The 12,500-nt window shown below is 45.2% G+C and overlaps 1 protein-coding gene across 7 annotated transcripts in view; it reads left to right on the top strand.

The window, feature by feature from the left end:
* LOC105907267 (DNA (cytosine-5)-methyltransferase 3A) overlaps nucleotides 1-12,500 on the top strand; it is a 57,831-nt gene that overhangs the window by 42,607 nt on the left and 2,724 nt on the right. For all 7 annotated transcript variants that reach the window (XM_031581071.2, XM_031581073.2, XM_031581072.2 and 4 more), the window contains 15 exons: nucleotides 2,236-2,487; nucleotides 2,792-2,950; nucleotides 4,722-4,829; nucleotides 5,708-5,864; nucleotides 6,072-6,218; nucleotides 6,366-6,410; nucleotides 6,831-6,910; nucleotides 7,257-7,369; nucleotides 7,729-7,912; nucleotides 8,185-8,269; nucleotides 8,744-8,889; nucleotides 9,212-9,302; nucleotides 9,702-9,850; nucleotides 11,434-11,519; nucleotides 12,037-12,106. In XM_031581071.2, the coding sequence (XP_031436931.1) occupies nucleotides 2,236-2,487; nucleotides 2,792-2,950; nucleotides 4,722-4,829; nucleotides 5,708-5,864; nucleotides 6,072-6,218; nucleotides 6,366-6,410; nucleotides 6,831-6,910; nucleotides 7,257-7,369; nucleotides 7,729-7,912; nucleotides 8,185-8,269; nucleotides 8,744-8,889; nucleotides 9,212-9,302; nucleotides 9,702-9,850; nucleotides 11,434-11,519; nucleotides 12,037-12,106 (1,872 nt within the window). The remainder of the gene's footprint in view (nucleotides 1-2,235; nucleotides 2,488-2,791; nucleotides 2,951-4,721; nucleotides 4,830-5,707; nucleotides 5,865-6,071; nucleotides 6,219-6,365; nucleotides 6,411-6,830; nucleotides 6,911-7,256; nucleotides 7,370-7,728; nucleotides 7,913-8,184; nucleotides 8,270-8,743; nucleotides 8,890-9,211; nucleotides 9,303-9,701; nucleotides 9,851-11,433; nucleotides 11,520-12,036; nucleotides 12,107-12,500) is intronic.

Below are 12,500 nucleotides of genomic sequence, written 5' to 3'. Positions count from 1 at the left end.
GGAATAATGGGTAGGCTGGTGAAGAATTGTCATTGCCTGTGCAACACCCTCTGCCAGGAGCAGGAATCCTTACGGCTTTACTTTACTTCATGCACAACCAAACTGGCATATCACAAAATCTTATTACCTTCCTATCAGCTGAAATAGTAAATACTTTAATTAAAAAATGTGGCGATATGTTCTGTTTCTAGACAGCTCTCATTCTGGTTGTTCTTCATTAGGCTAGAACAGTTACCCTCTATGATGATTAGTGTAACGTTGGCTACTGTTTATAGAATTCTGCTTAATGAAAGAGATAGCTGGAGAAATGCTACGGCCATGTGGGATTCTGTGCTTTCTTGTGTCTTCAGTATCTTTGTATAAACTGGTCATAAACATTGTGGGGGGGGGGGTCTGAGTGAAAGGAGAACTATATAGAGACAAAGAAAGTCTGAGGGAAAGGAGAACTATATAGAGGGGAACAAGAGAGAGACTAATGGGAGGTGAACCAGGAGGTGGTTCATCTGAAGGTCAGACAGGGTTCCCTGAACTCATATACCATGTGCACAAACACATAATCACACACACACACGCACGTTCTGAAACACATACACAGTCACAATGAAATCATGTTTATACATGTGAGATTTACTTATCTGTGATGGGGTGGGGTCAAGATTCCATGAAGAATGAGTTGTTTACAGCAAGGGGCCATGTATTGTAGATCAAATATTTGAGCAGATTGAGATCCGTGTGAGTGTGTGTGTGTGTGTTTGTGTGTGTTTGTGTATGTGTGTGTGTGTGTGTGTGTTTGTGTGTCTATATATGAGCACATATCTCTGTGTGTGTGTGTGTGTGTGTGTGTATATATGAGCACATATCTGTGTGTGTGTGTGTGTATTGTGAACGCCCAGCGTTCCAAGAGACACGACGAGGGTGTTTTTTCATCAAAACAGGTTCATTTATTAACTCTTAACATTTTCAAACTTAGGTAATCAAACTTAACTCAAAAGCCTTAAGCCCACAGGCTTGAACACAGAGTTACTAGAACCTTTCCCTCGTCAGTCCTGCTTCTCTCTCTCTCTCTCCTCTAAAACTCTTCTTACAAACTAGTTGCTGCTCAGGTGCCAAACTAGTCTAACAATTTGCACCTGAGCTTGCAATCAGCTATCAGACCTCCCTTGTCCCCAGAGCACCTCCACAGGGTCCTAGAGCCTGCCCTGTATAGGCCTGCTAAGAGAATTCACTAACTTTATACCTAGTGGAACCCCAAGAGCAGCTTGGGGTACCACAATATGAGCACATACCTGTCTGTGTGTGTGTGTGTGTGTGTGTGTGTGTGTGTGTGTGTGTGTGTGTGTGTGTGTGTGTGTGTGTGTGTGTATGAGCACATGTCTATGTGTGTCTGTGTGTGTGTGTTACTTACTCATTTGAGCAATGTATATGCGTGCCTACTCTAGCATACCCTTATATGTGAATCTGTGTTCAAACAAGAATCCCAGGGTGCTTGTTGTCTCTCTGTGAGTGTTTTTGCTGGTGTTTGTGTTCCGAATATTTATACTGTGACGTGTATTTGTGTTGATATGTGTGTGTATATTTTTGTGTCCCTGACATTTGTGGGGTGCTGTCCCTGACAAGTGTGTATGTGTCCCTGTTGTATTTTGTGGTTGTAACTAACCAATCTGTATGTCGGTGTGTGTGTCAATGTCTGTTGCTAAGTGTGTCTGTGGTATTTATATAGTAGTGTGTCCCTGACACAGGTATATTTCTATGTGTGTTGATGTATGTGCCTGGATCCATGATGAGAGTGTTGTTAAAGCTTGTGTGTGTGTGTGTCCATGATGTTGTGTGTTGGCATGTGTATGTGAGTGTGTTGCTGTATGTGTTTGTGTTTGTGTGTATGTGCTGCTGTATGTGTGTGAGTCTGTCACATGCGGATATGTGCGGATCTCTTATGCGTGTGTTTGGCGGATGTATTTGTGTCCGTGATGTCTGTGTTGGCATGTCCTCGTGATGTCCTCTAACATGTGTTGGCATGTGTATGTCAGTGTGTAGCTGTATGTGTTTGTGTTTGTGTGTGTGTGTTGGCGTGTGTTTGTGTATGCCCTTGCCGTGTGTATTGCTGTTTGTGTGTGGGTCTCTGGCGTGTGTCTCGGTATGAGTGTGTTTCTACATGTGTTGCCGTGTGTGTGTGTGTGTGTCGTGACGTGTTGCTGTATGTGTGTGCGTCTCTGACGCGTGTTCTTGCGTCTGCAGGCTGAGAAGAAGGCCCAGCAGGCGGCCGTCATGAACACGATGAACGACCTATCAGGAGCCGAGCCTCAGAAAAAGGAGGAGTCGGCGCCCATTTCCCCGCCCACACCCATGCCCCCAGCTCCGAACCCACCCCCAGTGCAGCAGCACACAGACCCTGCCTCCCCCACTGTTGCCACGACACCAGAGCCCGTCCCTATTGCCAGTGGCACCAAGACTATGGCCAAGCCTTCGGACCCAGAGGCGGAGTATGAGGTACCTCTGAAACCAGCACAGACCATTTTAGACCATCACTGATAATACAGACCCTTAGAGACCACCACAGATTTATGCCTCAGATCATCGCACTGGTGAGCCGGTGTGGTGGGAGCTGTGTGTGTGTGTGTCTGTGTGTGTGTGTGTAAATATTAATAAGTGTTATATTGTATTGTGTTGTTGGCCAGCTGTGGGTTTGGCATAGGCAAGCTGGTGTGGGGGAAACTGTATGTGTGTGTCTGTGTGTGTGTGTGTATCTTTGTGAATATTAATAAGTGTTGTGTTGTGTTGTCTTGTGTTACAGGACAACTGTGGGTTTGGCATCGGTGAGCTAGTGTGGGGGAAGCTGCGGGGCTTCTCCTGGTGGCCCGGCAGGGTCGTGTCCTGGTGGATGGCCGGACGCAGCCGCGCCGCCGAGGGCACCCGCTGGGTCATGTGGTTTGGAGACGGAAAGTTCTCAGTGGTAAGTGTGTGGTTGTTTGTGTGTGTGTGTGTGTGTGTGTGTGTGTGTGTGTGTGTGTGTGTGTGTGTGTGTGTGTGTGTGTGTGTGTGTGTGCACACACGTATGTGTGTTTACACTTTCTCATAAGGCTCAGGGTAGGCATGTGTGTGTATGTCCTAACTAAACACCCTTTGATGGTGAATGTGTGTAGAAGTGCGTGCGTGCGTGCGTGTGAGTGTGTGTGTATGCATCTGTTTATTAATCCTCTTGCGGTATACCGATGATCAAACATTGGTCTAGCAGCCCTATTCGTTGGCCATACATTGGCATGTCTCGTGAGCATACATTGGCATGTCTCGTGAGCATACATTGGCATGTCTCGTGAGCATACATTGGCATGTCTCGTGAGCATACATTGGCATGTCTCGTGAGCAGGAACCACATACCGCGCCTCCTACCAGGCATATGTGTGTCCCCATGTGTTACTCACAGTCTGCCCGCAGCAGACTACTGGCTATCACAGCCTGTAATTAACACACAGCCACCCATGAGGGAACTATAAAAATGACTCACAACATGGATAGCATGTACTGTAATTTGATTATAATAATGTCATACTTCTGTTTCAATTTGATGTGAATCCTTATGGTTATTACATGAAATGAAGTCTTGTCTAATTTGCTTACCAATCCTGGGGGGGTTCATGGGCACAGTAGCCATGTCCTTTTCCATGTGCCATGCTGCCAAGTCAGGACTAGGAAGTGCATAAATGAAACTACAGTTACTAGCGGAAGTACTGGGTCAGCAACCGGTCCTAATATGCAATAAAAATTAAGCAGTTATTGTCATTATTCCCCACTCTGTTGGACTGGAAATGTGACAACATTGGGTTGTAAGAGGATTTCTGGAAAGTTTTAGTTTTTCTCAACCATTATTTGTCCTTGACCCTAGTAAATGAGGTAGAGGGATTTGTGAAGTAGGAATCAGAGAACAGATGAATCACTAATCATCCAAACCATAGAGATATATATACAGTCATTGATCCAAACCATAGAGATATATATACAGTCATTGATCCAAACCATAGAGATATATATATATACAGTCATTGATCCAAACCATAGAGATATATATACAGTCAATGATCCAAACCATAGAGATATATATACAGACATTGATCCAAACCATAGAGATATATATATACAGACATTGATCCAAACCATAGAGATATATATACAGTCATTGATCCAAACCATAGAGATATATATATACAGACATTGATCCAAACCATAGAGATATATATACAGACATTGACCCAAACCATAGAGATATATATATACAGACATTGATCCAAACCATAGAGATATATATACAGTCAATGATCCAAACGGGTCTGTTGTGTTGCCTGTGGTCAACCATGCTGAGGAAATGGCCATGCTGCTAAAATTGAATTCTCAGAAAGGCATGCTGGGGTTTTCTTCCATTCTTACGTCCTCTTCTCTTTTCTCCTTTTATTCTCTGTACTTTCTTCATGATTCATCCTCATCTCATGACCTCCTTTCTCTCTCCCTCCCTCGATCTATGACTGTCTCTCACTCTTTCTTTACCTTCCTCCCTCCCTCTCTCTCTTTCCCTCCCTCCCTCTCTCTCTCTCCCTCCCTCCCTCTGTCTCTTGCTCTCCCTCTCTCTCTGTCCCTTCCTCTCTCTCTTTCTCTCTCCCTTCCTCTCTTTCTCTCTCTCTTTCTCTCTCTTTCTCTCTCTCTTTCTCTCTCTCTCTCTCTCTCTCTCTCAGGTGTGTGTAGAGAAGCTGCTGCCCATGGGCTCTTTCTCCACAGCCTACCATCAACCCACCTACAACAAGCAACCCATGTACAGGAAAGCCATCTTCGAAGTGCTACAGGTGAAAACACACACACACACTCACACTAAATGCTCATTAGAAAGCTTGTTTACTAATAAAAATAATGATCCAGACAGATGTTAACGCCTAATTAATGCCTAACGAGGCGGAACAGTTGTAGGAGGATACGACATTTCTGGCTCTGGTCCCTGAACGTGAATTTTGACAAATATGTTGTTGACACCCCCAGTGTTGCACACAAGTTAGGAATGCAAGCTGACTTAGATCATGATCATTTAGGAGCAGCCCAAACTCAGAGAGAACAAGTTAACACAGTCCCACACACACACACACACACACACACAGGTGGAACACACACGCACACACAAGCACACACTCTCTGAATCATGACTTGACTGGATGTGATTTTTTTGGTGTTGATGCAGTGTGTGTTTCGAAAGCCAGACTTCAAAAGCCAAACAAAAACTAAGCATGAGCTAGTTCTGCAGTGGCTTTTGGGATGCAAAAAAAAACAAGGACAAGCACAAGCACAAGGACAAGCACAAGCACAAGGACAAGGACAAATGGCATTACTGCAGTTCTCTTATAATGAATCATTCCTGAATAACTGACTGACCACACAGCCATCTTTAGAAACCCTGCAAGTCCCTGGGACTCAGGAAACATCACCCTTCTCACTTCACAATTAGAGCTTAACCTTGCCACACCCCCCCTCACACACACACACACACACACACACACACACACACACACCCTCTCTCACACAGACACATACACACACACACACACACACACACAATGGCTCATGTCTGTTCAAACAGTGCTATTTAAGTGTTCCATAAATAATAATAATAATAATTCCTTAAACCTTGAAATGTTACACGTGTGTGTGTGTGTGTGTGTTTGTTTGTGTACAGGTGGCCAGTACACGTTCGGGTAAGGTGTTCCCCGAGTGTGTGTCGACCGATGAATCCGACTCGGCAAAGAATGTGGAAATGCAGAACCGTCAGATGATTGAGTGGGCCAGCAATGGGTTCCAGCCCCTAGGGGCCAAAGGCTTAGAGCCTCCAGAGGGTGAGGACTAGATGCACACACACACACACACACACCACAAGTGCACACACACACACACACACACGCACACACACACCACAAGTGCACACACACACACACACACACGCACACACACACACACACACACACACACACACACACACACACACACACACACGCTTCTGTTTACTAACCTCAGTGGTGTGTGTGTGTGTGTGTGTGTCACAGCGGAGCGTAACCCATACACAGAGGTGGACGTGGATGCGTGGGCGGAGCCAGAAGCTGCCTCGTATGCCCCGCCCCCTGCCAAGAAGCCACGCAAGAGCACCATGGAGAAGCCCAAGATCAAAGAGATCATCGATGAGGGAACAAAGGGTACACACACACACACACACACACACACACACATACAGCAGCAGCTGCTCACTCATTGCCGTCTTACACAAAATACACACACATTTATCCCGAACTCAGACTTTCAATCAGTACATTATTTACATATGACGTCTTTTCTCCCCATAGAGAGGCTCATATATGAAGTCAGACAGAAGTGCCGAAATATTGAAGGTAAGATGATCTTAGCCTTTTCACGAGTGTTCATAAGTGTGTGTGTGTGTGTGTGTGTGTGTGTGGTAGCTCTTGGATCGGTTTGTGTTTACCTGTCTGTGTATTCTCAATAGAGATCATTTTTCAGTATACTATTGCAGTATTGCAGTAGAGCTTGGCAGGCTAGCAAACGTAGCCAGGTGTGGGCTATAGCAGGTGAACTCAGAGTGGCGTTAAGCTCAGACACAAACAGGGTAGATTACTACAGTATGTATGTGGTGACATTAATCGGTGTGTGCACCAAAGTAGCGCTCTATTCTCAAGACTGTATTTTCAGTGACAGTTATTTAGTCTCTCTCTCTCTCTCTCTCTGTATCTCTCTCTCTGTGTATCTCTCTCTCTCTCGCTCTCTCTCTGTATCTCTCTCGCCATTGTGTACAGATATCTGTATCTCCTGTGGGAGTCTGAATGTGTCTCGGGAACACCCGCTCTTCAATGGAGCCATGTGCCAGAGCTGCAAGGTGAGCAAAGACTGATGTGCAGTCAGTCCTTATCTTCAAATACTGACCTGTGTTCAGACTTTATACTCAAAACACTGAGCTGTGGTCCTCTTTTCACTTTTTCAAATGCAGATTGGCTGGGTTCTTGGTAACTATAGAGGTAGATAGTGTGTAGCTAACGTGGAGCTGGTATAGGGGACCTGTCAGTAGGGGTCTTGGGGGTGTGGGGATGTAGAGGGGAATTGGGTTTAGGCCCAGAACCATATGAGAGGATGGGCTTCAATTGAAGAAATTATGATTTTGCAGGGCTGACAGGGCGCACGGGCCATTCTTTCTTTCTTTCTTTCTTTCTTTCTTTCTTTCTCAGAACTGTTTTCTGGAGTGTGCGTATCAGTATGACGACGATGGCTACCAGTCCTACTGCACCATCTGCTGTGGAGGTCGGGAGGTGCTCATGTGTGGTAACAACAACTGTTGCAGGTCAGGGCCACAGCGCACAACCAAAATCATACCCTGGGTTCATCTCATGCACACACGGCTGGCCAATCAGAACTTACAGTAATTAACAGAAATGACTGAAGTCAATATATTCTCTGCTGTAAATTTTCCTCACCATTTGTGTATTTTGTGTATGTATATCGATACCAGTGTGTGTGTGTGTGTGTGTGTGTGTGTGTGTGTGTGTGTGTGTGTGTGTGTGTGTATTTGCACGTGTGTGTGTTTGTGTGTGTGTACGTCCCAGTACTCTACAGGTCTACAGGTTTGTGCCTGTGTCTGCTTGCTCATATCTGTATGCCCATGTGCAGTAGGTTTACGTTTGTGTGTGTGTGTGTGTGCAGGTGTTTCTGTGTGGAGTGTGTGGATCTGTTAGTGGGTCCAGGTGCAGCACAGGCGGCGATCAGAGAAGACCCGTGGAACTGCTACATGTGCGGCGACCGCAACGTGTACGGATTGCTGCGTCGCCGCGACGACTGGCCCACCCGCCTACAGCACTTCTTTGCCAACAACCACGACCAGGATTTTGTGAGTGCAGACCCATACCATATATATATATATATGTAGACTATGAAGTCAATCATCACGCCTCACTGTTTACACAACACTCAAACTCTCCATGTGTGAAATGAGTCCAGTGGTATTGCCTTCCTTCCTTTAATGGGGCTTCATTCAAACCATTTGCTTTTATCTGATTCTATCTGTTTCTCCCACTCCCTCTCTCTCTCTCTCTCGCTCTTTCTCTCTCTCTTCCTCATTGTCTTTCTCTATCGCTGCCTTTCTTTGGATGCCTTCACTAGGAGGCACCCAGACTCTATGCCCCAATAGTAGCTGAGAAGAGGAAGCCCATCCGTGTGCTGTCTCTGTTTGATGGCATCGCCACAGGTGCGTGTGCAGATGTTTTCTTTTAAGTCAGGAGCTTTCAACACATTTGACATGGTGGACTTGGCCACCAGGGGGCTCATGTGTAAATATCAGTCACTGTTGTGTGAATTGTGCTTGTTGAATTGTGTCCCATACTGTAAAAAACCTTCCAAAAATGTCTTGGGTATTGTTTTTTAGATATGCAAGTTTTGGGAGGCCTCAAACACTCACACACACTTTGTTGATAAAGAATATAAACAAAAGTTAGGTTTTTATGCACCTCACACTTCCATTGCATACCTTACATTTTATAATATATAATCCTTTGATGACCCTAGGGAACGCTGAAGTCCTGACATATTAGCAGCGGACAATTCAAGCTTTACTGCCCCATACTAATCCTCTTAGGTGGACGGGATTACTAGTTTGTATGAAAACACACCTGGTTCCCATGGTAGCCACACTGACCTTTGACCCTTGCCCTTTCACTCCCAGGCTTAGTGGTGCTGCGTGACCTGGGCCTCCAGGTGGAACGCTATGTGGCGTCTGAGGTGTGCGAGGACTCCATCACTGTGGGCATGGTCCGGCATGAGGGCAGGGTCATGTACGTGGGCGACGTCCGCACCGTCTTGCACAAGCACGTAAGTCACCCCACTTCCTCTCTCCTCCACTCCTCTCTGTCTCTCTTAAATCCCTCTTCATCACCCTCCTCTGTCTTCTAACCTCCCCAACCCTCTCTCTCTCTTTCTCTCCCGCTCTCTCCCTCTCTCTCTCTGTCACTGTTTTGTTTCCCCTCTCTCGTGGTTTGTATTTCAACTCTCCTGTCTTCCTGCTTCACTAATTGTAATATACTTCCTGTATATCCCTCTTTTCCTCACCTCTCCACACTCACTCCATATATTTCTACGTCTGTCTTCTGTGTGTCTGTGCAAATGACGGATGTGTGTACATTTTCTTTCTCAGATTCAAGAGTGGGGTCCATTTGACCTGGTGATTGGTGGGAGCCCTTGCAATGACCTGTCCATAGTCAACCCTGCCAGGAAAGGCCTTTACGGTAAGGACGTGTTTCTAATGTGTATAATGTTGGTGTGTGTATTGAGGGCTATGTGTGCTGTGTGTGTGTGTGTGTGCTGTCTGTGTGTGCTGTGTGTGTGTGTGTGAGTTTGTGTGTGTGTGTGTGTGTGTTTTCTGTTCATGTGTGTGTGTGTGTGTGTGTTTTCTGTTCATGTGTGTGTGTGTCTCACCCATGTAAACAGTATGCGGAGGTGAGGATCCAAGTGTGTGTGTGTGTGTGTGTGTGTGTGTGTGTGTGTGTGTGTGTGCTTGCTGTCTGTGTGCAGTTTGTGTATGTGTGTTGTGATATGTGTGTGTGAATTTTATTGTGAATGTGTATATTCATGTGTGTATGTGTGTTGTGTTGTGTGTGTGTGTATTATGTACTAATGTGGGTTAGAAGGGACAGGTCGTCTGTTCTTTGAGTTCTACCGGCTGCTTCATGAGGCCCGGCCCAAGCCTGGCGATGACCGGCCTTTCTTCTGGCTCTTCGAGAACGTGGTGGCCATGGGTGTCAGCGACAAGAGAGACATCTCACGCTTCCTGGAGGTAAGCTCTCTCTCTCTCTCTCTCTCTCTCTCTCTCACACACACACTCTCTCTCTCTCTCCCTCTCACACACACACACACACACACACACACACACACACACACATTTAAAGTATACCTGTTGACAGTCATGCACTTGAAATTCAGGACTACAGAACAGAAAGGTAAAGAATGTAGAACTGTGCAACACCATTATGTCGGTAGAATGACCCTGTCATGTGACCCTGAGCAGCAGCCTGAACCCTCCCACATTAAACTGAGTCAGCAGTGGCATTTTACGTTGCCATCTTTACTGGGTTTCATGGTGGACATTGATGCAGCTCACTTGCAGGGGTGATCAATACCAGCTAGCCAGTTAGCGAAGCAAACATCAGAAGCAAAGAGGCCCGAGAACACATGGAGCTGCTGAGGCAGAGTTAAGCCACGAATGTATTGAAAGCATTTCTTATGTATTTATTTACAGTAACAAGACTGTATGTATTTAAGTACTAGGGCTTATTTAAATTCACAAACCATATATTATCATACATGTTTACACTTCAGACGTCAGCGAAAGAAGATGTTGGGAGATGGAGGGTGTGTAGCATGGGATTCCTAATGGGCAGTTTAAATGGGTTGAAAAGGGTTTAAATGGACCATCCCTGTTTTAGGAATGGGAACATGATTGGTCAACTGAGTGTCATCTGATTAGCTGCTGACAGCATTTGATTACATGCCTGACCTATCGCTAAATCATCATTTTAAAATCACTCAGGACTTCCCCCTGGTGGCTGTGTTTTGCACTGCAGGCATAATTGGTGTAGCGTATTGTTAGATTTAGGTGAATTCCATATACTACCATATATTACCAAACAGGCCCCTACTCTCAGTTTGAATATACACCAATGGTCCACAGACGGAGCCATCAAACCTGGCTCCTGACCTTTAGGTGTCTTGAATCCAGAGCCATGAGGGCTGATTCCTGGTCTTTGTCAGCCATGGCCATCAAACTCGATTCCTGGTCTTTGTCCGAAGCCAGCTAGAAACATCAAGCTTGATTGTTGGCCCATGTCTGCGTTGGGAGCCTGAGCTGTTAGAATCGATGGTTGACCTTTAGTCTATGAGATGTCTCGGAGCCAGGCATTCTTAGCATTTAGACAAGAAGTTATTTTGTAACTATTTATTAAGTTATTAATTAAGTATTTAGAAGTTAGAGTTAACTTCAACTAAGTTAACTCACACCCCCTCATGTTGATACCTCCTACTTTGACCCCCAGACACACCCTTCCCCTCCCCATACCTCATGTCATTGTTTACATGTTAATTCTACACTATAAGAGATGTAATTCTCTGTAAGAACATTGAAATAATTCTCTAGTGTACCGTGCTATTCGAGTTTATTGTGTGATGCGCTGGAATAAACGTATTCTTACGCTAAACTACTTTCCCGAGTTCCTGACTCTCTGCAATCTAACTTTGGACTAAGGACGCAAGGACAGCATCATCTTTCAGTATGGATGCTCAACCTCTTACTGAACGCCTCTATGAAATTATGCAAGTGTATGTGTCTAAATGTAATCTGTTTATTTCTGTATCTGTCTGCAGTGTAACCCTGTGATGATCGATGCCAAGGAAGTGTCGGCTGCCCACCGTGCTCGATATTTCTGGGGCAACTTGCCTGGCATGAATCGGTAAGGATGGCATCAGCCTGGCATCATTCTGAAAATAGCATGGCATCACCCTGGGATTTAGAATTCATGCAAGTGTTTATATCTGATGGCAATGCCATTAAACATACCCCAGAGGATAATGCCATCAATATTTTCACAGGATTATAATCCCTGACATTATACATTTATGCCATTTATGGGCCATCATGCTTTTTAATCTTTCATTGACCTTATATTAAACAGCCCTCTTGTTTTCACCTAGATCCGTTGTTCAGTTCATATTTTCTCACCTTCTTTTCACTCTCTCCGTCTCCACGTATATCTCTTCACTCTCTCCTCAACCTCCTGCTTACCATTTCCCTCTCTCTCTCTCTCTCCCTCTCTCCCTCTCTCTTCTCTCTCTCTCTCTCTCTCTCTCTCTTTCCCTCCCTCCCTTCTCTCTCTCTCCCTCTCTCTCTCTCTCTATCTCTCCCTCTCTTCTCTCTCTCTGTCTCTCTCTCTGTCTCTCTCTCTGTCTCTCTCTCTCTCTCTCTTGCAGGCCACTGACTGCTATGGTAAATGATAAATTGGATCTGCAAGACTGTCTGGAGCATGGGCGCACAGCCAAGGTATGTGTGTGCATATGTGTGTGTGTATATGTGTGTGTGTATTATGCTGAAGTTAATAGGGTGTTTCCTGCCCCCCTCGCACTATGGCAGATGCCCAACTAGTTTCCACATGGTACCTAAACTAGCTTGAATGCCACAAAAGCACAAACATGCTAGTTATGACCAGATCACTCAAACAACTATTGCTCTGTACACAACCTCTGTATATAGCACACTGTATGTTCTGTTGCCCTTCTGGAGATATGCAGAACATATGGAGATATATAGAACATGTGGAGATATACAGAACATGTGGAGATGTATAGTACATGTGGAGATATATAGAACATGTGGAGATATATAGAACATGTGGAAATATATAGAACATGTGGAGATATATAGAACATGTGGAGAT

Source organism: Clupea harengus, chromosome 15, assembly GCF_900700415.2.
Source record: "Clupea harengus chromosome 15, Ch_v2.0.2, whole genome shotgun sequence".
NCBI lineage: Eukaryota > Metazoa > Chordata > Actinopteri > Clupeiformes > Clupeidae > Clupea > Clupea harengus.
This window is presented reverse-complemented; position numbering and strand designations above follow the sequence as displayed.